Raw genomic sequence first — 26,349 nt, forward strand, 5'->3', positions numbered from 1 at the left:
CTAAAAATAGCACCTCCCTGGAGGGCAGTGGGCCAGGGATGGGCTAGACAGGGGACAGGCAGTAAGGAGGGCGCCTGCTGTGAGGAGCACTGGGTGGTGTATGGAAGTGATGGACCACTGAAGTCTACTCCTGAAATCAATAATACACCATATGTTATTAACTAACTAGAATTTAAATAAAAATGTGGAAAAAAATAGTACCTACCTCGAAGGGCTGTGAGAATTAACTAACTTAACACAGGAAAAGTGTTTAGTACTGTGCCTGGCACATAGCAAGCCCTCAACGCGAGTTCACTGCTATCCTTATCATCCAATGACACAAACCCCAGGAATAAGAAAAGTGGGAGCTAAGGAGGCACCTGGCAGAACAGGACTCACTACACTTGCCCCAGAGATCTGTTCCTTCCTTTCACATACTCATTCATCAACCATTTACTTACTGAGCACCTACCCCGCACAAGACCTGGTGCTAGATGCTGTCGAATCCAAAGACGACTAACATTCCTGGTCCTTAAAGAGTTCATAATTTTTTTAAGACATTTATTTATTTGACAGAGAAAAAGCACAAGCAGGGGGAGCTTCAGAGGGAGAGGGAGAAGCAGGCTCCCCGCAGAGCAGGGAGACGACACAGGGCTCGATCCCAGGACCCTGGGACCATGACTTGAGCCAAAGGCAGACGCTTAACCAACTGAGCCAAACCAGGCGCCCCGAAAGCTCATAATTTTTGGACCCACTCTTGGTTCAGGGCAGAACTTATGCACTGTCTACTCTCAAGAGAAAAAAGAGGGGTAGGGTGGGAATAAGAAACATTTGTGTTTCAAGGAAGAGGCTTTTTTTTGGAGGGAGTGGGGTTCTGCCTGGCTAGCACCGCCCAGCACTATCCTGGTCAGGGCTTTACTTCTTCTGGATCTCCAGGGCCCTCTCCTTCCGGATCTCCTTGGCCAGCAACCCTATCAGTCTCCAGTATTCGTGGAACTTGAGCTCGGAGTCCTGATTCACATCCAAGCTCTTCATCTTCTCATCTAAGGAGCCCACATCCTGAGGAGACACAAAAGGAAAGGGTGGGGTTAGAAGTGAGAGTTCTCAAGACAGGGAGAGAGGCAAGAACTGCTAATCTCCACTCTCTTCATATAGGACCTGCCCCGCTGCGGCCCCAGGACAGCGCTGCCACGGTGTCGGGCAGTTAACAACCTCTCCACACTGGCTGGGCTCCAATGGCGGCAGCGGCAGGAGGTAGAGGACCTGACTTGTAGTGTCTGCTGGTGTGTAAACACTCCCACCACGGCTGATTATGAACCACAAACATGGTGTCACTGAACACAGAGCTGGGAAGCCATGCAAACAATGGGCTCTCGCCCACAGGGAGGTGAGCTCCAGCATACCACTGCACCTGTGATTTGCTCAAGGACCCACTCTGGCCATCCTCAGAGCACAGGACACTTGGGGAGCCATGTAGGCACGGACCCACTCTGGGTCCTCAGAGCCTTCTCAGGCCACCTTCCTCCTTCACAGAAAGCTAGAGAAATTCGCAGCCCTAAGCTCCTCCTTTGCATAACCCCAACGTAGTCTCATTTTTTCCAGTTTGGTTATTAGCCTGGTTGATCAGAGGAATGGCAAAGACATGGGGTATCTGATTTTGTCCTTGACAAAGTCTCTCATGACAGGCCTGTGAAATCAAAGGATACATAAACTGGACCCATGATCAAAGGATCTGTTATAGATAAACAATCACAACCAAAACAACCTATTGAACAATGGATCGATGTCAAGCTAGAGAAGGGTGCTGCAGGCAGAGCCTAATGCTCACTATTTGAATCATATTTTCATGAAGGCAGAGAAGACATGCCAAATCCAGAGGGCACAAAGCTAAAGCTAATTCATAGAAAAGCTAAGCAAGACCTTTGTAAAAGCCACAATCATGCCTCTTTCTTTTTTGTTAAGATTTTTTATATTTATTTGGGGGAGAGAGAGAGAGCAACCGCAAGTGGGCGGAGAGGCAGAGGGAGAAGCAGACTCCCACTAAGCAGGGATCCCGACATGGGGCTCGAATCCAAGACCCTGGGATCATGACCTGAGCCGAAGGCAGACACTCAATCGATTGAGCCCCCCAGGCGCCCCCACAATCACGCTTAATTGTAAAACAGGATAAGCACTGTCAGTGGAAGGCAAAGATGCCCGGTGTAACATATTGGGAGAGAGGAAAACATACAATTAATCAAGAGAAAGAAATAAAAGGTATGAGTATTAGGAAAGAAGAGGCAAATTCACTTATTATATTAGCACTTATATAATTGCATACCTAGGAAAAACCAAGAGTGACAATGACTAACATTTCAACAATTGTAAGCACTTAATAGTGCTGACTGTTCCAAGGCTTACGCTAAACACAGGACATGCCTTACTTCATCTAACTTCATAATCTGCTGGAATGACAGGGACCTTGTCCACCTTGTTCACCATTGTAACCCCAGTGCCGGGGAGAATGTCTGGCACATAGCAGATGCCTGTTCATCACTGTAACCCAAAGCCTAAGATAGTATCAAGACAAGACATAGTAGATGCTCAATAAATATTGATTGACTAAATGTAATCCAACAAGGACGGTATCATTATAAGTCTATTTCACAGATAAGAAATTAAGGCACAGAGGGCGCCTGGGTGGCTCAGTTGGTTAAGCGACTGCCTTCAGCTCAGGTCATGATCCTGGAGTCCCGGGATCGAGTCCGGCATCGGCCTCCCTGCTCAGCAGAGAGCCTGCTTCTCCCTCTCCCTCTGCTGCTCCCCCTACTTGTGCATTTGCGCGTACACACTCTCTTTCGATCTCTGTAAAATGAATAAATAAAATCTTTTAAAAAAATAGTAACAAATGAAATAAAGCACTTAGTCATAAATTAAGAAATCAATTGAGCTTTTGTGAAGAAAAATGAACTGAAGAACATGAGAAAACATGAAGAGAAAAATGTACCCTTTTTTTTGAAAGACTCAATAGTGTAAAGATGTCAATTTTCCCTGAAATATAATTTTATATGGTCCTAATTAAATATCTACAGGATTCTTTTTTTTTTAAGTTTTATTTTATTTTACTCTTTTTTAGTAACCTCTACACCCAACATGGGGCTCAAACTCACAACCCTGAGTTCAAGAGTCACACACTCTTCTGACTGAGCCACCCAGGCATCCCTCTATAGGATTCTTTTTAACATGATTAAACGTTTCTAAAATTCTTCTTGAAAAACAAACTGTGAGATCCACCACAAAATTCTGAAAAATAAGAATAATGAAAGAAAACCAACCCTACAGGTAATTAAGGCATATTAAAACTACAATAATTAAATAAAAAATAAACACATTAATGAAACCCAATAAAGAGACCCAAAATACATATGGGAATTGAATAAATAATAAAGGTGGTATTTCAGCAGCAAAATTTTAATAATAAAATAAATTGTTTTTTTTTTTAATATATTAAACGGAGAAAGACCTTTCCAAACTTGGCATAAAACACAGCAGCCATTCACTAAAAGTTTGACAGATTTGACTACATGAAAATTTTTTATATTCTTTATGGCAAAAACTACCAAAAATAAAGTCAAAGGACAAAGGACAAGTTAGGAGAAAATGTTTTCAACACATACAACAGACACAAGGCAAATTTCTTTCTTCTATAAAGAGCTATAATAAATCAATATGAAAAAGAAAATCTCTTAAATAAAAGAAATAAGCAAGCAGTTCACAAAGGATTATACATGTCCATCAAAAAAACTTTTTTTTTAAAGATTTTAATTATTTATTTGACAGAGAGAGACACAGCGAGAGAGGGAACACAAGCAGGGGGAGTGGGAGAGGGAGAAGCAGGCTTCCCGCGGAGCAGGGAGCCCAACACGGGGCTCGATCCCAGGACCCTGGGACCATGACCTGAGCCAAAGGCAGACGCTTAATGACTGAGGCACCCAGGCACCCCTCAAAAAAACTTTTTAATGTTCCATTTCAATCAGAATTCAAGAAGTGTAAATCAGAACAAGGGATCAGTTTCACATATCAGATTAGCAAAAACCAAGTCTGATACGACCCGATTTAGGCAAGGACACAGGGAAATAGGCAATTGTATACACTGTTGGCCTTGAAACCTTGCTTGGGAGGCAATATCCATAAAAATGAAAAACAAACATGCTTTTGACCTAATATTTCTACTGCCACACATTTACCCTAAATATTTTCCTCAAGTATGTAAAGAAACATAAACGAGAATGTTTACAAAAGAAAATTGGTATGAGAAATATCCATCAATAGAAACTTAGCTACATAAATTTGTTAAGCTATATACCATATGTATAGTGCATCATTTTCTTAAAACAGGAAAGTATCCATTTTTTTTTAAAGATTTTATTTATTTATTTGACAGAGGGAGAGAGAGAGAACGCACACATGCACATAAGCAGGGTGAGTGGCAGGCAGGGGAGAGGGAGAAGCAGGCTTCCTGCAAGGCAGGGAGCCCTTAGCGGGCAGATCCCAGGACCCTGGGATCATGACCTGAGCCAAAGGCACACTTGCTTAACAGACTGAGCCACCCAGGCGCCCCATGGTTCCATTTTTAAAAAGGTATTTGTAGAACAATAGTTAAGATGCATTTATTCATTTACTCACTCAACAACTCTTACTCTTTTTTTAAACTTTTTTTTTTTTTTAATTTCACTCACTTGATAGCTGCTCTAAGCGTTGGAGATAAAACAGCGAGCATATTCCTTTCCTTCACGGGACTTACATTCTTGGTAACATGCGAGTGTGTACACGAGTCAGGTTGTGATGGGTGTGTTGTGAAAGAAAATAAAGGGGTAAAGGAATAGAGGACAAGGAAGGTGATCTTTGCATTCTGAGGTGAAGGAAGGCGATGCTGAGGATTTGCCATTTGAGCAGAAATCTGAGTTCAGTGAGAGTAAGACTAGCCAATACCTAAGGAGTGAGCATTTTGGACCAGGAGAGCAAATAAGTGTAAGTAACTTTGCTGCATTTGAGTTTTGCTATAAAGGGGAGCAGAGATAGAAGATGTGACTGGAGGAACTTACAGAGCCAAGAGAGAGGTCTGTTTTGGGTTTTGTTTTGTTTTTTTCCCTTTTTTAAGATGGGAGATATTACAGAACATTGGGAAACCGATCAGAACAATCCGGTGAAGAGGGAAAATTGACGATGTCAGAGAGAGGAGTTAGGACTGAGAGTCCAGATTTTAAGTGGTGCGAAAGAACGGGGTTGAGCAGCAGAGGAGGGGCTGCTGCGGGCAGAGACAGAGGCTGCACGTAACAGGCAGGCAGCATAAACGCTGCTCTGCTTAGATTTGGGGGAACAGCACACAGGAGTTTCCTGATTGCTCTTAATTTTCTCTAGAAAATTCTCAGTGAGAGGAAGAATGTGGAAAGAGGGACTGGGGTTTGAGGAGAGGAAGAGCTGTGACACTGTCATCTGGAAGAGGGGGTCAATGAACCCAGTGGGAAATGGGGCAGAACTGGCAGGCTGTGCCAAGGGCCCCTCGGAGTCTGTGGTTCCAGAATTACAGAGAAACAGGTCAACACTGTGTATCAACTACACTTCAGCGAAAAAATAATAATAAAAATTATAAAGCAGGACAAGTCAACATGGCAGCACCTTTTCCTGAAGCCAGATTCAGCCACACAAGTGCAGAGGCAGAATGGTTCGTAGATGATTGATTGGGTGGTTGTTGTTCTTTTTTTTCTTTGAGAACGGAGATTTTTGCTTTATTTTGGATCTGAGAAAGAATGGTAGACTTAACCCTCAAGTTAATGGAGGTGAAATATTGGGACTTAACCTGGGCTGAGATTCTGTCAACCAGCAAAGGGAGAAACAGAATCAAGGGAGTTGAGGGACTGATTGCATGGCTGAGCCTCAGAACCCAGCTGAGTGAGAAGAGACCTGACACGAGGGGCTGACATGGCAAAGGGAACATGACAGGGTCAGGAGACTGACGGTCCCCATGGAGTGGAGGAAATGCGAGAGTGGAGGAACAGAGCTGGAAGGGCAGGAGGTGGTACCCAGGGAAAAGGAAGCTTGAAACTGAGACTCTGGAGGTGGTACATTATTTTGGTAATGACAAGATCTGAAGCAAGAACAAAGGAGTAGGCTGATCAGAAGCAGGACAGAATCTTTGGAAGCAAGGGGTTGAAGAAGTTGAAAGGCCCAGGTGTGGGATGAATTTTGTGTGCAGACTGAGGACCCCGACAAAAGCAGTGAGGAGAAACAGGAAGGCAGGAGCTAAAGGGGGGCAGGTTCCAAGGAGCTTTGCATAGTAGGAAGAAGAAACTAAGATCTGGAAGCAGTGACAAAAAGCTAAGAGGTCACTTCTTGCATTTCCAGGCCCAGAGGGAGTTGGATTTGGAGGAAAAACCAGTCATTATGTGGCAAGGCTACAGGGAATGTTGAACCTCCGGCGGAGTCTCAAGTCTCCTGAGAGAAGAGGAAGGGAAAAGTCTGAGAAGTCTAGAGATATACGGGATTTTGCATATGATAGACTGAGTTTCCAAGACGTGTTTGTTGTTTGTTTGTGGGTTTTTAAATCCATATCCACACACTTTCACGTGCCTGTGAATTCTCAGATAGGGTATAAAAGAAACTTAACAGCCTGCTATGATTAGGCAACTCGTAGTGGATGAAATCTAAACTCCTACTCTGTCCAGCGAGTAGGAGAGGAAGAATGACCTTATCTGGTACATTATAGGGGGGTTCGCCAGAGGGGGTGAGGAGTAGTCAAAGATTACTTACAGGTCCCTCCTACACTGAGGTTCTGTCACTCCATGAACTGGGCTATGATTTTATTTTTGACAAACCCCTTTCTACAGCTGGGCCTCAGTTTCTATACATGTGAAGTGAGGAGTTTGGTCTGTGTTTTCTCTTGGCCTCCTTCCAGCACTGATGGTCTACGACTCTCCTGGAAGCCACCTTTGGGCCCACTCCTGTAGTGGAGAGAGAAGACCAGAGAGGCACAGAGCAGACACAAGCACCCCACAGCTCTGTCTGAGGGGCGTACAAAGTCCAATAACACACGTGTACTCTCATCAACACAGTGTTACCAAGCTACACACGCAGTTACCCACACCCTTATCCACCACATACCTGGGGTCACATTATTGTGCCCGGAAACATCACTTCACATCCACAGTGTCCGGCAGCCACTGTCTTCCAAAATCTCAGGCCCAGAGACCCCCACCTACCTTGAGCAAATGAGGCAACTGCTGAGTGGCCAGTTCCCTAAACTCATCGATGCTGAGGCTACCCTTCCGGCCCCCCTGCCCCGCAAAGGTGAAGAAGGTGGTGACCACTGTCTCAATGGCGGCCTCCAGCTCAGTCAGTGGCTCTGCTGCCATCAGGACTCTGTAGGACAGGGAAGGAGAGAAAGGGAGAGTTACAATAGACCAGAATGCCCCTGCCCTGGCATTGCCACCTCAGGTCCCTGCCTGGAAGAAGCATTATGGGCCAGGAGACAGGGGTCAGGGATGGAGCCTGGGGCAGGGACCAGGAAACAACAGCTCAGTGTAGGTGGGGGAAGGGGTGTTTGCTTCCAGAAACACCATCCTCTCTAGGTCTGAGCCTGGTGGTCCTTTCCAAGTGTCAGTGCCTTAGGGATCCCTCGGTGGTGGCCCTTCGGTTTGGAGACCCCTCTGAGAGGAGGCACTTTGGAGGGGCCCCTCTGTGGCCTTCAGTCCCAAGGGCCCTTTCTTGGAGGCTCACGCGGCCCCAAGGGGTCATGAGGCTGCTTGTCTCCAAGGCTTGTTTGTGCAGGGACCCCGCCCGCCCACACGCTCCCGCCCGCTCTTCCCAGCAGAGAAGCCCGGAGTCAGGCAAACAGCCGGCTGCGGTCAGCCTGCGGTCAGGCCGCAGAGACCCCGCCCCGCAGGGGCAGCGGGCACAAGGCCGAGCCCACTCCTCCAGCCCCTTCCCGCCACTCCCCTCCACGAGGACAGCGGCCGGCCCCCCCCAAAGCCTCCCGAACCCCAGTCCGAGCTGGCTCGGGGAGATGCCCGGGAGTCCCGGGGCGGGGGGTGGTGGGGGCGAGGCGCGGGAAGGCGCCCGGCCCCCAGGGTGGGGGGCACGGGACTCACCGCGGCAGGGGGAGGTGGGCGCAGGAGCCGGAGGGCAGGAGGGAGCGGAGCCCCAGCCCAGCCCGGAGGTGTCCAGCTTCTGCCTTGATGCCGGAGGGAGGAGACCGCCCAGGCCCGCCTCTCACCCGCCTCCCGCCCCCCAGCAGCCGGGCGGGGTGCCCGGGTCCCTCCGCCCGTCCCGGCCCACGCGCGCCCCTCTGCAGGGGGCAGGCGGGAAGGCGCCTCCGGGACAGACCCCCCTCCGGGCACCGGGCGTCTGCCGCCCCGGTGTGCTCTGCATCCTAGAGGCCCGAGAGGGAGCCCTGCCCGGGAGTTCGGTCTGAGAAGCACCACAGAGGGCCCTTCCGCATGAGATCCTGAAAAGGACCCTGCAGCCCCAGACCCCCAAGAGTTCCCACACACAGAGGGGAATCCCGCTGGGACCCCCGTGGAGGAAGATTTCCTGGACTGAAATCTCTCAGCGGGGAGTGAGACGCCCAAGATTAAGGGATTCACGGAGCGGTCCCCTCACTGAGACCCCTCGGCAGGATCCTCCCCTTTCCGGCCAGTGCTGGGGTGGGGGTGGGGCGAGGGCTCTCCGTGTCCCTCCCAGGACCTTTCCCACCCCTCTTCCTCCTGGGCCCTGCCTGCTGGTGCCCAGCAGGGAGGGGGGAGGCAACTGAGGCTGGACAAGAAGACACAGGGCAGCCTGTTCTGGCCCAGGAGACAGAGGGCGCCTCTGTCCGCTCTTGGCCCCTTGCCCCACTGGGTGTCTGTCTGTGAAGGGGTGGAGCCAGTGGGGGGGGTCAGCGGGGGAAGGACTGAAGACAGGTCTCCCCACACAGCTCCCTTAGCCACATTTGCAGACTCGTCTGTCTGTCCAGAACCTGCTCCCACCTCAGGTCCAGGCTGACAGTGAGTATCCTGCCCCATCTGTGCTAGGTCTCTGCTGTGGCCAGCTTGGGGGAAAGGGGACTTCAGCGGGGCTCCTAAAGCCTGGGGACAATAGCATTCTGCTGCACCGAGGGTCTGGGAGGGGCCTGAGTGACAGCAGTTTGGGATCTGGGGGAGACAAGGTTTGGACAGTAGTGCAGGGAAGCAAGTGAAGGTCAGAGGGAGGTCTGTGGTACTCCTCAGAGAATGAAGAAGCCAGTGGGGAGCCCAGCCACCAAGCTTCCAGGAGATCAAGCCCTCCTACCACAGAGCCCTCAGAGTGCCCTCCCAAGGCTCTCTCAATCTCCCGGTGCTGGGGAAGGGAGCCAGCTCCCACCTTGCTTCCAGGTGGGTAAGAACAAGAAAGCAAATGCAACTGTTGCTTCTGTCCCCACGCCCACCACCACCCAGCCTTGCCAAGGGCTCAGGTCCCAGGGAAGTCTGGGGGTGGCCGAGCACGGACCACGTGAGATCAAGAGGAGGGGGCATTAGGGTACTGTACCCACTCCCAACTTTCCTTTCCCGTGACCTTCCCTTTCTCCTCCCTTTCTTGGCTCAGACTTCCAGACCCCTCTTTCCTTCAAGTCTTTCCCTTTGTTTTCCTGTCTGCCCCCTCCCTGCCAAAGTACTCTCCAAACGGCCCCTACATAAAACCCCAGGTTGCTCAAGGGCTCCAGGCAACCTCTTAAGTGCCGCTCCTGGATGTGGCCAATAACTGAGCCACCAACAGCCCTCCCCCACAAACACCCTTATCCCCTCCATCAGTCCCGGCTGGGGTTCCATCTCCCCAGGTCTCTGTGACAACTGCTTCTCGTGTCCAGAGTTCAGGTGACACTCACAAGGTTCCCATTGTAAAGGTGGAAGGTCATTCGATCAGGGCCCATTGTTCAGCGCCCCAGGCCTGGAGAAACACAAGGACACCTGATCTGAGACACCTGAGCTGCCCCCCGAGGCTGTGGAGGGATGACCGTCCCAAGGCCAAAAGAAAGAGGCCCACCGGCTTGGCAGTTCCCTCTCCTCAACAAAACCCTCCATTTTTCTTTTCTTCTCTCCCCTTGAATTCAGAGGACATACTCAGCCTTTTATCTCCCCCAGCATGTATCAGACCCATTCTCCCACTCCCACGGTCCTCACATCATCCAGGCTGGGCCGAGGCGAGGGAGGGGGCAGCAGCAGGGACAAGGCCCCGGAGGTCTCCTCTCCCTCTCGCTGGGAGCCCTGGCTCTGGGGAAAGGCTTGGTCATTCCTCTCTCCCTTCCCACCATCACCTGATGGAAGGCCTGATTCTGCAGAGAAGTAAGAGGAACCAAACTAGAGGCAACGGAGGTGCACCCCAGGGAAACCCAAGTGACCTGTTCAGGAGAGAGCAGAGCTGAAGGCCCAAAAGAGGCCCCAGTCTGCTGACAGGAAGCTCAGAGGCACTTAGATCCCCGTCCCCACGAAGCCTTGGGCCACTCTGGCTGCCACTCTCTCCATCAGGCCGGCTGAGGGCACCAGACTGGCCCCTTGCTAGGGGTAGACAGCAGAGTCAAGGCTGTAGAGAACGCAGCTCACCACCCGCAGCAGCAGAGCTTAGCTGCGCTAGTCAGGCAGGGCAGGGTAAAAATAGAGCCAGAGGAAGCTTGGCGGTGTCCTGTGACCACCCCTCCTGCCTGCCCCGCCCTCCTTAGTGTCCACCCAGGCAGCCAGGAGCCACTGCAGAGGCCACTGCAGGCCTCTAAAGCCAGCCCAGCTCCAGCTGCTCTACCTCCACGGCCCCAGTCCCTGACTCCCTCTGGCTGGGATACGGATTGAGGGACACAGAGAACAAGCCTGGATTTAGGCCTGTTTGGGTTCCCACATCCCAAAGTCTCAGTGAGAGATAAAATGCAGTGTGGCTCTGTTCTCAGGGTGATTTCAGGTGCAGGACCGGGGCCAGGTCTGAGGGCTCCCCTCCCCCCAACCCTAGATACACTGAGCACGGTCCCCAACTTACTTCCATGGTGGGGGTGGGTAGGTGAGCTGCGCGATGGGCTCTGAGCTGGAGACAGCGATGGAGACTCTCATCAATGTGTTCCATGCCCACTCGGGCAAGGAGGGAGACAAGTACAAGCTGAGCAAGAAGGAGCTAAAAGAACTGCTGCAGACTGAGCTCTCCCGCTTCCTGGACGTGAGCACAGAGCGGGGTACAGGGTGGGATGGGTAAGGGGTGGAGGAACAACTGGGGACCTCCCTACCATCTTCCCACCCTACCCCAACTCACTCCAATCATCTTCTTCTTCTCCAGACTTCTTTCCTCGATTTTTCTTGGTTCAAGACAAAATACCCTAATTTGTTAATCACCCGTTAAGGGTTAGGACCCATGCAGACGCATCATTAAAGAAGGCTCACGGTCTAGAAGGGAAAGACTGACACATGGAAGTAAACCATGAACACCAGGAAGTGATCTGTTCAGGAGAGCCCCCCAAAAGAGGCCCCAGTCTGCTGACAGGAAGCTCAGAGGCACTTAGATCCCCGTCCCCATGAATCCTTGGGCCAGCCACTTAGGAAGTACGCAGAGCTTTAACAGAATTGCCAGAAAGGACTTCGGGACAATACTAACCTGACTGAAGTGGGCTTCTCCAAAGAGGTGGCACTTGAGCCATGGATTTCCACTGGAATTTTATTAGGATAAATGTAGACATGTTAGGAGGTATCTGCATGAACAAAAGCCTGGAAGAAAGAACATGGAGCATGCTCAGTAGTTTTGACCAGAGTGAAGGATGCGGAAAAGTAGGCTGCAAATGCTGACAGGGGCCCTATAATAAAGAAGCCAGGAGAAAGTGCACCAGCTTTGAGGTTTTATCAGGCCTGGGCTCCAATTCTGACCCTGCCACCTTCCAGCTGTGTGACTTAGGCATGTTATTTAACCACCAACTGTTAATTTGTTTATTCTCTAGTATGTGAATAATGAAACCTACCTCATACTATTTGTGTTAGAATTAACAGTTTTACAAGACAATCCCTGTAAAGCTTCTCTAGGCACTCAACATATGGTAATCGATGTTGGTTATTACTCTGCCTTGTTAAGGGGTTTATTCTGTAGATGACAGGAGGCCACCAGTGTTAGTTTTAAGGAGGGACTCAGAACAGTCCCATAATTAGATGTAGTTCTGCCTCTTGCTCATCTCTGCCTCCTTCTTCCCAATCAGCTACCCCCCTTGCCCCTGATTCAGTACTATTCATCTCCCTATAAACCCACCTCTCCATCTCCTCCCACCACAGGCCCAGAAGGATGCAGATGCTGTGGACAAGGTGATGAAAGAGCTAGACGAGAATGGAGATGGGGAGGTAGACTTCCAGGAGTATGTGGTGCTGGTGGCTGCCCTCACAGTAGCCTGCAACAACTTTTTCTGGGAGAACAGCTGAGCAGACAGCCCCGGTGGGCAGCGCCCTTCCCCCTCACCCCACTTTTCCCTCCCTACACTCCTACCCTTGCCCACCCTCCACCAAGGGCGCAAGAGTAGTGGGCCAAGCCTGCAACTCATCTTTCATTAAAGGCTCTTCTCTGGCCAGCTGCTGTCTGTCTCCTTTGGGGTCTGGGAGTGAGTAAATCAAGGTTGCTCACTCCCAATTCACCTTATTTGGGAAGGGATCTTACTCGGAGAGAGGTCAAGGGGCCATTACATCTTCCTAGCTGAGGAATGCTCAAGGCCCAGGAAGGTAGGTGTTCAAAGTTCCAGCTGCAAAGACAGAAGAATTTCCCTTCAGTCTGCAAAGAATATTTACTGAGGACCTACCATGTGGTAAACATTGTGTAGAAACTGAGGATGTAGCGGTGCACAAAACAAACACGACCCTTACTCTCACACAGGTAAAATCCAGGAAGGATGCCAGACCATTAAACACACACACACGCAAATGCTAGGAAGAAACGAAAGGATCACGATGCACGTATATGCAGAAGGGTTGAAGATGTGTTCATTCACTCATTCCTCAAACATCTGAGTACTTTTATTGTGTACCCAGGCATAAGAAAAATCCTGTGTAGGTCTGCATCGAAGCGCACGGGACTGGCAGATGGGGAGGACATGGAAGGGGGAGCAGGGACACAGAGACACCCCCCCATAGGGATTTCACAATGTTCAGCACGAGAAAAATACGCACAGGCATTGGTGACTGGCGTAAGATCCGGGGCGCCTATGGCCCTTCACAGCTCGGAGAGAGCCCGCGTCCGGCACCGGGGCCCAGGGGCTCGGAAAGAGGCACCGAGGCAAATCCCGCGTACAGAGTTGTAGATGGTCGCCCTTGGCTGGGGCGGGGCGCCGCGACATCTCTCTCCCCGAGACCGAAACTGCTCTCAGGGGTCCCGGTTACAACCACCCTGCCTGGACCGACAACCTCCAAGACCACCAAACGCGAGCACTGGCCTCGCCCCTCCGCGGCCGGGGCGGAGTGTAACTCAGCCCCCACCTTTGCTAAAGCCCCGCCTTTCCCCGGGGCTCCGCCCCAAACCCCGCGCAGGCGTCGCGCTCACCTTCTCCCATCACCCAGCTGGGCGCGGGTCTGACGCCTGGCGTAATTGCGTCGACGCCATTTTAGCCGGTCCCACTCGGCTCTGGGCGTGGCGGCCATTTTGTTTTGGGCAGCGAGCGGGAGGCGGCGGCGGCGGCGGCGGCGGCGGCGGCGGCTGTGGGGGCACCCACGCAAGGCAGGAAAGGGCAGGCCGGGCGAGCAGGCGGACCGGCCGACCGGACAGCCGGCTGGCGACAGCGAGCTAACCTAGCAGCCTACCGCTTACACCTCCAACCAACCGCCCACCAAGTCAACTCAGGTTCCGCCGGGCCCCGGCCCGCGCGCCGCAGCCGTGGTGGCAGCCCCGGGAGGCGCACTGGCGTCCGTTTCCTTCGGTGCGTTTCCGTGGCGAGGGGGGAGTGGCGGGGCGGCACGGCGGGCCCCGGGGGGCGGAGCCGGCGGCGGCGGGGCGGGGTCCGGGCGGGGTGCTCCGTCCGCGCGGTCGCCGGGCCCCCGCCCGGGCGCCCCCCCGATGGTGGCGCCGGAAGCCGTCCTCGACACGGGTCTGCCTGCGCCGTGTGCCCAGGTCGGGGGCTCTCGGTGCGGGCTGCGTGTGAGGAGCGGCGAGGCGCCCTCGGCCCACCCCCAGGCCTCACGGCCGAGACCGGGCCTCCCTCGGGGGTGGGGAGGGGGGTCCGCGTTGCTTGTGTTCCCGAAAGCTCCCTGCGGCCCCGGCCGGAAAGGGCTAGGCCGCCTTGAGGGCCGAACTTGCCTTGCTTTGGCTTGGCCTGGGTCTGCCGTTGGGGCGCGGTGGGTGCGCTCTGTCCTGCGGCCTTGAGGTCCGTTCGCGGTCACTGCTGTGGATGTGGCCGCCGGAAGGAGCCTTGGCGGGGCCTTCGGGAGCCCTGGCACAGGCCGTTTGCTTTCGCCCCTTGCTGGGCCGGGGCTCTGATGCAGAAACGAGGGGCCCTCGCTCTGATTTGCTCCTTCTGCCCTGTTGTCCCTTGTAGATTCTCGGGATCTGAAGATGGCTGCACAGTCAGCGCCGAAAGTTGTGCTAAAAAGCACCACCAAGATGTCTCTAAATGAGCGGTGAGGCAGCCAACAGCAACTTCAGCTCGTTGATAAGAAAACATTACTTAACTTGGCCCTGGGGTCCAGTGCACAAAAACCAGTTTTAAACTAAATACCAACAGAAGGCTACAGACCTCTGTTTTTAGTTGGATCTTATGTGGTACACAAAACAAATTGGGCGGTTGTTTCAAAACCCCTCCTCAGTAGATTTTTATGTTAAGCTGTCTGACACATTTATCTGGTGGGATGTATTTTAAAAGACTCCTCACACCCTCCCTCTTCACATTTTTTTACGTTGATACAGGGGTGGTGCAGCTCGGTAGCATGGAACCTTGGCTGCAGTAGGTTTGCTGCCCAGTCCGAGGCCAGCAGTGTTGTGTCTGGCCTGTAAGAGGCAGGTAGCAAGCTGTGGATATGTCCAAAGGCCCTTGAATGCCATTCTTGGGCCTTGTAAGAGGCACTTGCTTTGCTCCATTTCTCTTTCTTTCAGTCCTGCTTTTAGTTTGTTTCTGTGTTGGATTCTTTTACAATTAAGTGTTCTTTTTTGTGCCATTAACCTTATTTGACAGGAATAACAGAGGAGTGTCTTCACAAGCTGTTGAGTGATTAAAGTAATCTGATTTTCTCAGAAGTAATCACTTGGAGTTAGGAAAAGTAATCCTTTGAGACTAAGAAAATTTAAGGTACTTAAGGTACAGATTTTATTTCCCAGAGCTCTGTATTGAGTGCCTTTCACCAATGATTTCACTTAGTTGATGTTAGACCCCTGAAAGAGTTACTTGATTTTTTTTTTCTTTTTTGAAGCATATGTGCTGCTTCTTATCTCTTAGGGTACGATATAGTGATTCTCCATGTTTACATGTTACTAAGCAAATAATACAAATTACATAAGAAAATAAGATACACTCCTATAATTCATATGGGTGTACTATTTCCGTGGGCTCTGAAGATGCTCTAGTCCTTCCTTATATTTGTTCTTACAGTGCACCCTCAGGTTCCCCCAAGATTTTGGCTTTCTTTGTTTGTCTTTGAAACTACATTTTCTGTCTTTTGTTGTCATCATATCTGCTTACTGCGTGTTTTTCATACCTTCCACCTCTCTTAAAAGCCGTTACCTGAGCCCTTGTTACCACTTTTGATTGAATGTGCTGCACCTAGCTGCGTTTCTGAGTTTCTGATTCTTGCAAGTTTGTGGAAGCAGAGGAGTCTTTAACCCACTTCAGCCTTGATCTAAGTGTACCACTTTACTTAAAGTTCGTGGGATCTGGAGCTCCTGGTCTAGCAAGCCATGAAAATGCCAATAAATGTTTTGTAATAAAGCTTTTATTTAAACATCCATTCTGTTCGACCTTGAAGCTTTACTAATATGCTGAAGAACAAACAGCCGATGCCAGTGAATATTCGGGCTTCGATGCAGCAACAACAGCAGCTAGCCAGTGCCAGAAACAGAAGACTGGCCCAGCAGATGGAGAATAGACCCTCTGTCCAGGCAGCATTAAAACTTAAGCAGGTGAGAGGATGGGTCTTTATGCTGCAGAAGCAGCTGGTGATCTCTGTCAGGCAGTCCACTGAGGCTGTCAGGACATGAAGGATGATTGCAAGGTGGCTCAGGGCAAAAGCAGAAACTTCTCTGGAGGAAAGAGAAGTTCAGAGAATTCCCATTTTGTCAGGTACCAATAAGTAACTTTTTGTTGTCTTTCTCTTTTAGGTAGTTTGCCATCAGTGTGGCCTATTTCTGTGTTATCAATGAGTATATTAATCTCTTTTTTCCTGATCCTTTGCCCTTAAAATCAGTTCACTGGATTTTACCACAAAGAAATTTTGGTTTCTGTTTTAGATGACCTTCTGAAAATCCTTTATTTATTCCATGTTAAATGACTTACAAAAGAGGGAAATAATCTTATTCTTTCTCCCACAGCATAGGAAGTCTGAACAGCCTTAGCCAAAGATTTCCGATGCTAAAATATAGAAAGAGTAGGGTGACCTTCATCTCCACAGCACCTAAGTTTTGTCAATAAAATAGAGGGAGAGCATTGAATAATTAATTTAAGAATTAGTGGGTTCTCTGTCAAATTTCCAGTAAGAGGTAATCCTTATTCAGACCTGAAATAAAACCTGCTCTTTATTATTCATAGACTTTATATGCAAGTCCGGACAGTGGCTGTGGAAGGATATGTCCAAGCTGTGGCTGGGCGTCTGGAGGGCGATGCCATGCAACTGTAAGGACTTTAACTGGTAGCACTGCATGGCTGTGCATAAATTCGGCAGTTAAATATAACACCCTCCCACCCCCACCCTGAACTGTTGGGCTCACTGACCAAAAATAAACAAGGCCTTCTGCTTCAGCCGCCTTAAGCCATGGAGTTCTGTATTTGTCCCTGACTCAGGAAAGCAGTGAAAAGGGCCCCACCATTTTCCAAGAGTAGCTATTATAAATTGCTGAAGATAAGTCTCTGACACATCATTCCAAAGGACCTTTCTAGAAGAAGCCTTAAGTATAGGCTGGGCAGAAAGTTGCCTCTGGAGCAGAACTATCTGAGAGAACTTTCCATAGTGAAGGAAATACTCTACATCTGCTCCCCAAATATGGTAGCCACTAGCCAAGTGTGACTGTTGAACACTCAAAATGTGGCTAGTGTGATTGAAGAGCTTTTTAAATTTTATTTACTTGTAATTCAAATAGCCACATGTGGCTAGTGGCTTCCTTAGCACACTGCACAGCTCTGGAGTGAAAACTAGATGGTATAGTAACATCTTTTAAGCTTGCTGACTGTGTTAGAGACTACTGTTGCTGGCAACAAAGGATTAGGAAGGGAGAACTTCTAAGCACTGTGCATTCTCCTCTGAAGCACGGATTTTGGGAGAATATACTCCGGATCATCGAACAGAAGGGATTTGTAGCATGAAGTCCTGAACTCCTACTAATTGTGTGCTGTCGGGAGTGATGCAACAGGCTCTTCAGGTTGGTTATGTGTAGGTGTTCAGAGCCTGTCCCTCTGCTTAGAAGCAGTTTATTATCTTGTGCTAGAAAGCTAATAATTCACAGCATGTGGTCGCAAAAAAAAAAAAAAAAACATTGGTAAGCCATTTATGGGTGAAGCCTGAGGATACACAGAATTTATTTTCATTCGTACTGACTGATGGCTTTATAGGAAAACAGGTTTGCTGGGGCCTTGGTTGTGTTCAAGGCAACACAGTTACCTTTCCTTTGAAGGAATTTAATTCGCTGAGATGTGGTCTTACTAGTTTCCTTGAGGGACAGATTACTGAAAACCTCCATTAGTGGTATGTCCTTATTCTCAAATACAGCCCTGAGTTTTGTGATTATATCACCTGTCTTAATTCTAATGAAAGTTAACTTTCTCTCTGGAGATATATTTGCGTATTTTGAATGAAAGGTTATTGTACTGGCTTAATGGAGCTGTTTGCAAGGGGAGACATGGAATTAATAGCAATTTAAGAAATGTAAGGAAAGGAGGTTTGACTTTCTTGTGTTTATTTACATCTTAAGGTAAAAAGTGGACCGTCTGGAGATAGATACTCAGAGGAAAAATGGAACACACTGGCCTCTTTGACTGAAAAATCAAATCTTGTTTTTAAGTGACACGAATTCAAATGAACTTAAAATTTAAAATATTTCCCAGAGTGTGATGAACTTCCTATGGTGTTTGAGTAAGCCTTTGAAGACAGTGGTAGTCCTTGGGCAAGTATGAATCAAGTCGTATCGTTGTCAACCTGTGGTTCAAAAACAGAATCCAGGATTTGAAATACGGGGTCCTTACTAAAGCTTAAGTTCCGAGGAGTGGTGTATGGCTTCTGTAGCCAAACTTAGGTAATTTGTGTTGATGCCAATGTCACAGGACCATAATTTAGCTTTCATAAAGGCTCTGGATCACAATTCTGCTTCTTTTATACCATGTCCCGAGGCAAAGGCTAGTTTCTGGTTTAGGATCTTTGTGCCATATACAGCAGGTTTATCTCCCTCCACACAGCCATCTCACTTGCTTCTTTTTCTCTGCACTTGGAGTTGCTGAATGCCACTAGAATGCTTTTTTGATCTCAATCCCCCAACACCTTTTCTTCCAGAAGAGCTTAAAGCAGCGCCTGGGTAAGAGTAACATCCAGGCACGGTTAGGCCGACCCATAGGGACCCTGGCCCGGGGAGCAGTCGGAGGACGAGGCCTGCCCATAATCCAGAGAGGCTTACCCCGAGGAGGACTGCGTGGGGGACGTGCCACCAGAACCCTGCTTAGGGGCGGGATGTCGCTCCGAGGTCAGTGCTGTGTACCTGGTGATTCTTGGGCCTACCCCTCCCTTTTCTCTTGGGCTGCTTATGGACACATTTGTTTTAACATCTTGAAGCCTGAATTTGTATTAATATAATTAATAACTTTTGAAATCACATATTTTTAATAGTGCTGCATGTCTTTTCTCGATACCATTCCCTTTCTGATAATGTGCAATGGTGAGAGGCTATGACCTGCGTAACGACAGGTAATTCATGTCATCTCCATTCCGTCTAAACACCCTGCTGCTGCTTGAATCAAAGCACATGCAAGTTCTAGAAATAAGTCAGCTCTAAGAAATATTTGGTCCCTTGGCTTGTATCTTAACTAACCATCTCTGTGCTAGTGAAATACACTGTAATATTTGGAAAAGAGAGGACAAGTGGACCCATAGCTACATGTTACATTTTGGGCACTGTTAACACTGTTCCCTGTGTTGTTCTTGTCCCTTGTAAGAATGTGTTGAGAGCAGGAACCATATCATTTATCTTTAAATCTACAGTAATGCTAGGCACTTACCTGATTATTCAATAGATATTTATTATAATGTACTTAACTAATTAACTCCCAGCTTCTTCCAAAAATGGGTTTGTGGTCAGACTTGTTGAATTGATTGAATAAAGAGCAGTTTGATCTATCTGTTCACACTTGGTGTACAGCTTGTCCCACCCAACCTAAAAATTAACTGAATTAACTCTCATTTAACCCTCACCGCCTTCCTTTGGTTAGAGTCTACTTTGTCTCTCTTGGATTTACCTGCATATACATTGTATGCCTCCTCTCCAAGGTCAAAACCTGCTCCGAGGTGGACGAGCCGTAGCTCCCCGAATGGGCTTAAGAAGAGGTGGTGTTCGAGGTCGTGGAGGTCCTGGGAGAGGGGGCCTAGGGCGTGGAGCTATGGGTCGTGGCGGAATCGGTGGTAGAGGTTAGTCAGCTACCAACTTCAGAGAATAGCTCCCCCTTATTTCTCTCCCTTCAAAACTCAGAGCCACCTTTCTGCACAGCTTCAAGTCATAGGCAGGCTTATTTGTTTGTCTTGTTTTGTTTTTTGAAACTGGCTTATTTTCTAAATTCACATGCTGGTAGTGCAAAAAGTCTGTCATGGGTTGTCTAAGAGCCAGTCAGGTACACATCAGAGCCAGATTATATTCAGTCTTTTTCCACGTTCTTACAATTTAAATCATATTACTAAAATGACAGGATGGTCAGTTTGAGGTTTTACTTTTCTGTGTCCCTGCCCCACCACCACACACCCTATCCCATAGTTCAAAACCCCACTTTGAATCTAAGAATAAAGAAGAGGGAGATGTACAGAAATGAAGCTGAGTTAAAAAGGATGATGAGATTGGAGCTGGATATTGACTTTGAAGCCAAGTAAAGTCAAGGGTAGTTTCTGTCTACAGGAAATCAGAGATTTTTTTTTTTTTTTTTTTTTTTTTGGTCAAAGTAGAAAGCAAGAAGGTACCGTGTCAGTTAACTGACTGACTTTTGTTGATAATGTTACCTTTGAGACTTAGTGATACTTGTTTTGTGACCTCATGACCCAGATGGAAAAGAATTTAATGGTGTTGCTGTCATTAATCCAAATCTCGGAGTTTTCTGATTTTAGAGCTTGGTGGAAAACTCTGAACAACACCTGTCCAAGGGGGTAGAAAATCTATTCCTGTAGCCCCTGTGAATATCTGCTTTGGTCCTTTTAGAGTGTGTGGTGGGTCTTGTATAATTTATGACCTTGAGATTGCCAAAGGATAATAATTGTTAGGAAAGGAAATTTGATAGCCAAGGACTTGGTTTCTTCTCTCCCATGATATTGTTGGCTTAATGAGTGAAGTACAGGCTAGTTTGGGTTTCAGGATGAAATAGTACATTTCCACATTATCTTGACTCTTGACCTGGTTTCTGAGAGAGCATCACAGGCTGGGCGGGGGGGGGTGTCTAAAGAAGTTTTTCAAAAAGCTGCATATGTTTTGTTAAGTGAATTGAAACCACCTCTCAGATAACCATAATTATAAGGTGACTAGAATCTGAGATAGAATTGGCTGGGACTACTCTAAATATATCCCCTGTCTTCTCACTTCGTTCCTATGTCAGAATAACTCCTCAGTCTCCCGATGTGGGGTCAGCTCATTAGGTTTAATAAATTTGAGGAGAGATGAACTAATTTTCCAGAAAGATCTTCAATAAGGCTTACTTTAAAAACTATCTAGCTCTGTGCCCTTGTTACTTCCTCCCTAAGTGAGGTTATCTATAGTGTATTTTAATTATGAGCTTACAGTGGGTTTCAAACTTGAGATAATTTCTTTGTTTTAGGAGAGGTTGAGATTCTTTTAATTGTCAGTTACTTTCCCTTTGTCAACAGAATAAAAAGTCTTTAGCATTTAGAGATGAGCCTGTAAACAGGGATTCATTATGTGTGCTTTCCATGTGTTGCTTTCTACCCAGTGTGTTTCCTGTTTTTCCAGATTTCTCCTCTTTGCCCTGCCCTTTCAGCCTTTCTCAGCTAGGCCCTGCTGCTCTGAGGGGCATTTGCCGTAACACCCATTAAACCTACTTGTAACTGTCTCCTTTTTTTCCCCTTGGGCCAGGTCGGGGTATGATAGGTCGGGGAAGAGGGGGCTTTGGAGGCCGAGGCCGAGGCCGTGGACGAGGGAGAGGTGCCCTCACTCGCCCTGCACTGACCAAGGAGCAGCTGGACAACCAGTTGGATGCATACATGTCGAAAACAAAAGGACACCTGGATGCCGAGTTGGATGCCTACATGGCACAGACAGATCCAGAAACCAATGATTGAAACCTGCCCACCCTCCTGTGAGAGACTCTTGTTCAAAAGTCACCACATCTGTAAATGACCTTGAGATAACAGATGGAGAAGAAACCTGATTGATGCTGGAAGGACCTATCACAATGGGCTATGGATTTAACTCGCCACCAGTTTGTGCATTTAGTGTGTTCCTTTTAGTTTTTTGATACTGTGTTGTATGAAACCCTTTTTTCCTCTGACTTGGGTTTTATTTTGTTGTGTTTGGGGTCCCCCCCCCAATCGCTCTGACTTCTCTTTGAACATGAATGTGGTGGTCTTGTGGCTAGAAACCCTCTTCCCACCTCTGCCTCCCTTCATCTGTCAGATGCTCTTGTGTTCCAACGTTTCCTCTTATCATCTCTTTGTCCCCACGAGAAAAGCCCCAGAAAGAACCCATCAGTGTTCCTTCCTGATGCCTGGGTTTCTGAGACATGGTTCTGTTCTACATGATCTTTAATATAAAGCCTCTTAGAAGTGTTTAGAAAATGTGGAGCTCAAATTCTGCCACATTGATACATTAGTGTAGTAAATTAGGGACACTGACGTAGCCACAGGGCCACATAACAGGTTACACGTGGTAACACCTCTGATTTGATTAAAGTTACTTCTGTGTACATTGACACCACATAATGAGTGTGCTGGGCTGGGTGTGTGCATTTTCTACCCTGAAATGAGATGTATAAACTTAGCTCTTGGCCTTGTATCCTGTCCAAAGAGCTACTGTTGGGTTGGCTTACACTTGTAATAGGAAATGGCCATTTGGTTTGGCAGATGCTTCAGAGAAAGGGATAGAATAATGGCAGATACCTTTTAGGAGCCAGAACATACCCGTGCTGGAATGCTATTGTCCTTATGTTTATCCCAAACCAGTCCTGGGCTTCTCCATTCACTGGCTTTGTTTGGTCCTCTTTTTATTTCCCTTTGAAGGTTTAAGTTCAACTATATTCTGTCAGCTGTTCCAGTTTTCAGTGGAATCTTGTATTTCTGGTTCATCATAACAAGAAATCATTCTCAAATCTAGTCAGGACTTTCTCTTTTGTTGGGCTCCTTGAAATGCTGTGGTCACTATAACAATACCCTGACCTACCCCTTGTGGGATTCAGAGTCCTTTTCTTCATAGGTGTATTAAAATCAGGGTTGGCGGGGGGGGCAGATAAAGATAGGGCCTTGATCCAGAAAGTGAATTTGCCTTCTGAGTAAGCCTGGCAGAAAGGTGAATATCCACACAAAATAATGTTCTGCCTGTTTGGCCCATAGGAAGCTCCAGCGGAATGATCTTAGGCAATATTCTGGACCCTGGCGCTGGTTTCTCTTTTCCCCTGTGCTGTGGGAAAGAACCTAACCACCTCCAACCAAACCAGTTGCTAGTGAGACACATGGTTCCCTAAACTGTTGGGAGGTGTGTGTGGCATACGGGGAAGGAAATTTTGGTCAAGACAGCCTGGACTTGAATCCTGTCTGTATGACTTGGGCTGCTTAGCCTCTGGATTGTAAGGCGAGTGGTTTAGTCCTGTAGAAGAGTGAGACAGACCAGGTGTGGTAGAGGACAACCACGTTTAAAAAAAAATCCCACCTGATCTGGTTTCTGAGTGTGCTATAATCGCTTCTCTTTATTAAAAATGGACTGTGAGGCTGGAGGTCTTTAGGTCAGACAGGGGTTCATAACATGTAATTGGAAGGGGTGGAAAGTATTTTTATTTGGGCAAGTCCAATTGTAAGGATAGTCCCTTAGGTAGACCCAGACTCTTGTCAGCTCCCAAGACTTGTGAGGGAAGTGCTGCTTGGCAGTGGACGGGGTGCCCTTTTCAAATACATCACTGGTTACACCAGGCACTTTACAGGACACCTTTGGGAAGAAGGAAAGGGAAGTACAGGGTGAGTAGGTCCCTCACCCTCTTCACACAACTTCCGATGATCCATTTCTCTGGGGTTGTTCCCCAGTCTCCCTAGATAGCAGGTGCATGCCCCCAAATAGGATATTTATTTTTAGAGTGGGCACAAGGCAGGTGGGGAATGCCAAGCAGACTTGCCACTGAGCGTGGAGCCCAATGCTAAACTCCAGGACACCAAGACCATGACCTGAACTGAAACTATGTCAGATGCCTAACCAACTGAGCCACCCAGGTGCCCCAATCTGGTGCGTTTTGAACCACTTCTTCCCCCCACCCCTCTTTTAATCCACTGAGATCCTCTAAGAAAAAGATTCACAGAAGGATTTGAGGCATACGTGAGGAAAAGGGAACTTGGCCAGGTGGGGGGGAGGGGCCGCAGTGCCCCACACACATCTATGCCCATGTCTCCCCTTTTACTTGCAGATAGCACCACGTGTGGCAAGTTTCAGAGTAAAAGCACAATGTTGAGGGAGTCGGGAAATGGGAGAGCAGGACGCTGGAATGGTGGCCCTGAGCCCGTACTGCCCTCCAATTCATTGATGGGATTTGCTTGGGAGATTCATTTCAGGACAGTCCCTGAATGTTCCCACCCCCTGAGCTGGAAAAGGGAGGGTGGGGGGTTCTGCTGAGTGTGGTTTAGTTGCTCCCTCACAGGTCAGCCTCTTTTGGCCCAGACTGCCCCTTCCCAGGGTGCTTCAGCCCTACCACCCTGCTGACTCCAGGCTCCTCTTGCCCACAGGTGGCCATCAGGACGACTTGCCCCATGTCCACACCCATCTCTTGCATGGGCCCAACTTGCAGCGGAGTGAGCTAAGACCAGGTTGGGGCCGCCGTTTCCAGCATCTGTGTGAATCTTTACTGTGAACCCTGAGGGGGTGGGGGTGGGGGGCCTGCTTTGAAGGTCCCAGTGGACCCTCCACTATATCCGTCCTACCTCATGAAGCAGCAGGATTCCCAGCAATGGGCACAAGGAACTCTACCAGCTTCAGACCCTCCTGGCCCTCCTGCTGCTCACTGCAGTTCTGGGCATCTGAGCCCTGTGGCCACTTCTTCCACCTTCAGTCCCAGCCGAGTGTCCAGGGTAGAGAGGGACAAGGAGATCGAGGCCAGTTCCTGGGTCAGCCCTTCACCCCTTCAACCACCATCTGCCAAGGCCTTGCCATGCAGACACCGACAAGGTGTGGTTTGGTAGGAGGGTTGGGGCCCCAGCGGGCTCAGTAATGACTCGATCTCAGGCATGTGAGTTCAAGCCCCACTTTGGGTGTAGAGATTATTTTAAAAATTTCTGTAAAGGGGGTCTTGGGACCACAGAAAAGAGATTGGTGAGCTGGACCTTGAAAGTCAAGGGAAAATTTGGGGTGCCTGGGTGGCTCAGTCGTTGAGCAGCTCCCTTTGGCTCGGGTCATGATCCCAGCTCCTGGGATTGAGCTCCACATCGGGCTCCCTGCTCGGCGGGAAGCCTGCTTCCCCCTCTCCCACTCCCCACACCCCCGCTGTGTTCCCTCTCTCACTGTCTCTGTCAAATAAAAAAAAAATTTTTTTTTATTTATTTGACAGAGCACAAGCGGGGGAGCGGCAGGAAGAGGCAGTGGGAGAAGCAGGCTCCCCACTGATCAGGAATCCCAATGCGGGGCTTAATCCCAGGATCCTGAGATCATGACCCTAGCCGAAGACAGACGCTTAACCGACTGGGCCATCCAGGTGCCCCAAGCATCTGACTCTTGATCTCAGCTCAGGTCTCAATCAGGGTCGCAAGTTCAAGCCCCACATTGGGCTTCACATTGGCCCTGGAGCCTATTTAAAAAAGAAAAGGGAAAGTTTCACAGAGAAGGGGGGAAGAATCTCCCAAGTACAGAGAACAGCAAATACAAAGGGACAGAGGCCTAAACGTGTGTTGCATGCTGGGGAGTGAGTGTTCAGTGGTCCTCCAACCTAGGGTGGGAGGCACGACTGACAAGGTCAGGTAGCCCAGAGCCTAACTGTCTGCTAAAGAGCTTGGGCTTCATGCTTCGGGTGGTGGGGAGCCACTGCGGATTTTCAAGCGGGGTGATATACACAGTGCTGGTGCAGATGGGTTAGCCGAAGCCACGGTGGAGGCTGGGAGACCCTCACGGCTGTTGTGTTAGTCCAGTCGCCGGAGTGAACCTGAATCTGGGCGGTGGCAGGGTGGCTGGGGAGAAGCCCACACCCTCAGCGGTTTCCGCGCTGACATCTGGCTGTCTTGTCAGACATGAGAAGGCAGTCGGGGCGGCCTGAACAAGCTGCCAGGGGCAGCAGGGCATGTGTGGTTCCCTCTCCCCTTGATGACCCCATGATGTCTGATCTGGAACCAATGGCAGCGTTGCTGCCCACCATCTAGTCCAGCCTCCACCACAGCCTCCCGCTCCTCAAGGTTCCAGGCCTCCAGGCAAGAGGGCCACTTCCTCCCCTCTTAGGGGCTTCCTGGGGGCTCCTGTAGCTCCAGCAGCAGGGTATGCCCAGATCAGCACTGTAAGTGGGGCCGGAGAGGCTGTGACCTGGGACGAGGACCTGCCTGGCCTCTGTAACCCCTCTCCTCTTCCAGTGGACTGTGCCGTCCATCGCTCTGAAGCCCCAGTACCTTTCCCACCAATTCCCCAGGCAACGTGGGAAGAGCCAGAGAGCCCCAGCCTCCACTTCCCTGGGCTCTTGGGGACCTCTTAAGGATTCGCTCCCTCCCCACAAACACAAAGTTGCCACAATGGTGTATCATCTGATTTCTGACCCAGGACCTTCTCTAGACACCATCTCCAGCCTCTTATTTTTTTTATTTTTTTTAGATTTTATTT

The 26,349-nt window shown here is 49.2% G+C and overlaps 3 protein-coding genes across 16 annotated transcripts; 2 read left to right on the forward strand and 1 right to left on the reverse strand.

Moving 5' to 3' along the window:
- Window positions 1-551: 551 nt before the first annotated feature.
- S100A13 (S100 calcium binding protein A13) lies at window positions 552-13,650 on the reverse strand. 6 transcript variants are annotated; one of them, XM_027611839.2, is made up of 8 exons: window positions 13,513-13,650; window positions 11,599-11,708; window positions 11,260-11,404; window positions 10,993-11,160; window positions 10,152-10,303; window positions 9,857-9,918; window positions 7,218-7,377; window positions 552-1,038 (listed from the first exon to the last, which is right to left on the reverse strand). In XM_027611839.2, the coding sequence occupies exons 6-8, from the start codon at window positions 9,865-9,867 to the stop codon at window positions 895-897; spliced, it is 315 nt and encodes a 104-aa protein (XP_027467640.1). In that variant the 5' UTR covers window positions 9,868-9,918; window positions 10,152-10,303; window positions 10,993-11,160; window positions 11,260-11,404; window positions 11,599-11,708; window positions 13,513-13,650; the 3' UTR covers window positions 552-894. The 6 variants fall into 6 exon arrangements, with proteins under 6 accessions (XP_027467640.1, XP_027467641.1, XP_027467643.1 ...); XM_027611840.2 differs by lacking the exon at window positions 10,152-10,303; XM_027611842.2 differs by lacking the exons at window positions 9,857-9,918; window positions 10,152-10,303; window positions 10,993-11,160; window positions 11,260-11,404.
- On the forward strand, window positions 8,347-12,550 carry S100A1 (S100 calcium binding protein A1). The gene is made up of 3 exons (XM_027611844.2): window positions 8,347-8,999; window positions 11,014-11,166; window positions 12,261-12,550. The coding sequence occupies exons 2-3, from the start codon at window positions 11,026-11,028 to the stop codon at window positions 12,402-12,404; spliced, it is 285 nt and encodes a 94-aa protein (XP_027467645.2). The 5' UTR covers window positions 8,347-8,999; window positions 11,014-11,025; the 3' UTR covers window positions 12,405-12,550.
- A 96-nt stretch (window positions 13,651-13,746) lies between the features above and the next one.
- On the forward strand, window positions 13,747-22,275 carry LOC113932361 (chromatin target of PRMT1). Of its 9 annotated transcripts, none has more exons than XM_027611352.2 (7): window positions 13,747-13,885; window positions 14,501-14,582; window positions 15,921-16,074; window positions 16,700-16,783; window positions 18,651-18,837; window positions 19,638-19,775; window positions 21,436-22,275. In XM_027611352.2, the coding sequence occupies exons 2-7, from the start codon at window positions 14,518-14,520 to the stop codon at window positions 21,639-21,641; spliced, it is 834 nt and encodes a 277-aa protein (XP_027467153.1). In that variant the 5' UTR covers window positions 13,747-13,885; window positions 14,501-14,517; the 3' UTR covers window positions 21,642-22,275. The 9 variants fall into 9 exon arrangements, with proteins under 9 accessions (XP_027467153.1, XP_035578463.1, XP_027467158.1 ...); XM_035722570.1 differs by having other exon boundaries at window positions 18,654-18,837; XM_027611353.1 differs by lacking the exon at window positions 13,747-13,885 and adding an exon at window positions 13,945-14,076.
- Window positions 22,276-26,349: the final 4,074 nt, after the last annotated feature.

Source organism: Zalophus californianus, chromosome 10 (assembly GCF_009762305.2).
Source record: "Zalophus californianus isolate mZalCal1 chromosome 10, mZalCal1.pri.v2, whole genome shotgun sequence".
In the NCBI taxonomy this organism is placed as follows: Eukaryota; Metazoa; Chordata; class Mammalia; order Carnivora; family Otariidae; genus Zalophus; species Zalophus californianus.

Bases quoted from the DNA above. Each gene is read 5' to 3' on its own strand.
- S100A1 (XM_027611844.2), top strand. From the start codon at position 11,026: ATGGGCTCTGAGCTGGAGACAGCGATGGAGACTCTCATCAATGTGTTC. The intron at 11,167-12,260 runs GTGAGCACAGAG...CTCCCACCACAG, and splicing joins AGCTCTCCCGCTTCCTGGAC to GCCCAGAAGGATGCAGATGC.
- S100A13 (XM_027611837.2), bottom strand. From the start codon at position 13,610: ATGGCCGCCACGCCCAGAGCCGAGTGGGACCGGCTAAAATGGCGTCGA. The intron at 7,378-13,512 runs GTGAGCGCGACG...CCTGTCCTACAG, and splicing joins CAGCTGGGTGATGGGAGAAG to AGTCCTGATGGCAGCAGAGC. The intron at 1,039-7,217 runs GTAGGTGGGGGT...GTGTCTCCTCAG, and splicing joins AGTTGCCTCATTTGCTCAAG to GATGTGGGCTCCTTAGATGA.
- LOC113932361 (XM_027611352.2), top strand. From the start codon at position 14,518: ATGGCTGCACAGTCAGCGCCGAAAGTTGTGCTAAAAAGCACCACCAAG. The intron at 16,784-18,650 runs GTAAGGACTTTA...CTTTTCTTCCAG, and splicing joins GAGGGCGATGCCATGCAACT to AAGAGCTTAAAGCAGCGCCT. The intron at 19,776-21,435 runs GTTAGTCAGCTA...CCCTTGGGCCAG, and splicing joins TGGCGGAATCGGTGGTAGAG to GTCGGGGTATGATAGGTCGG.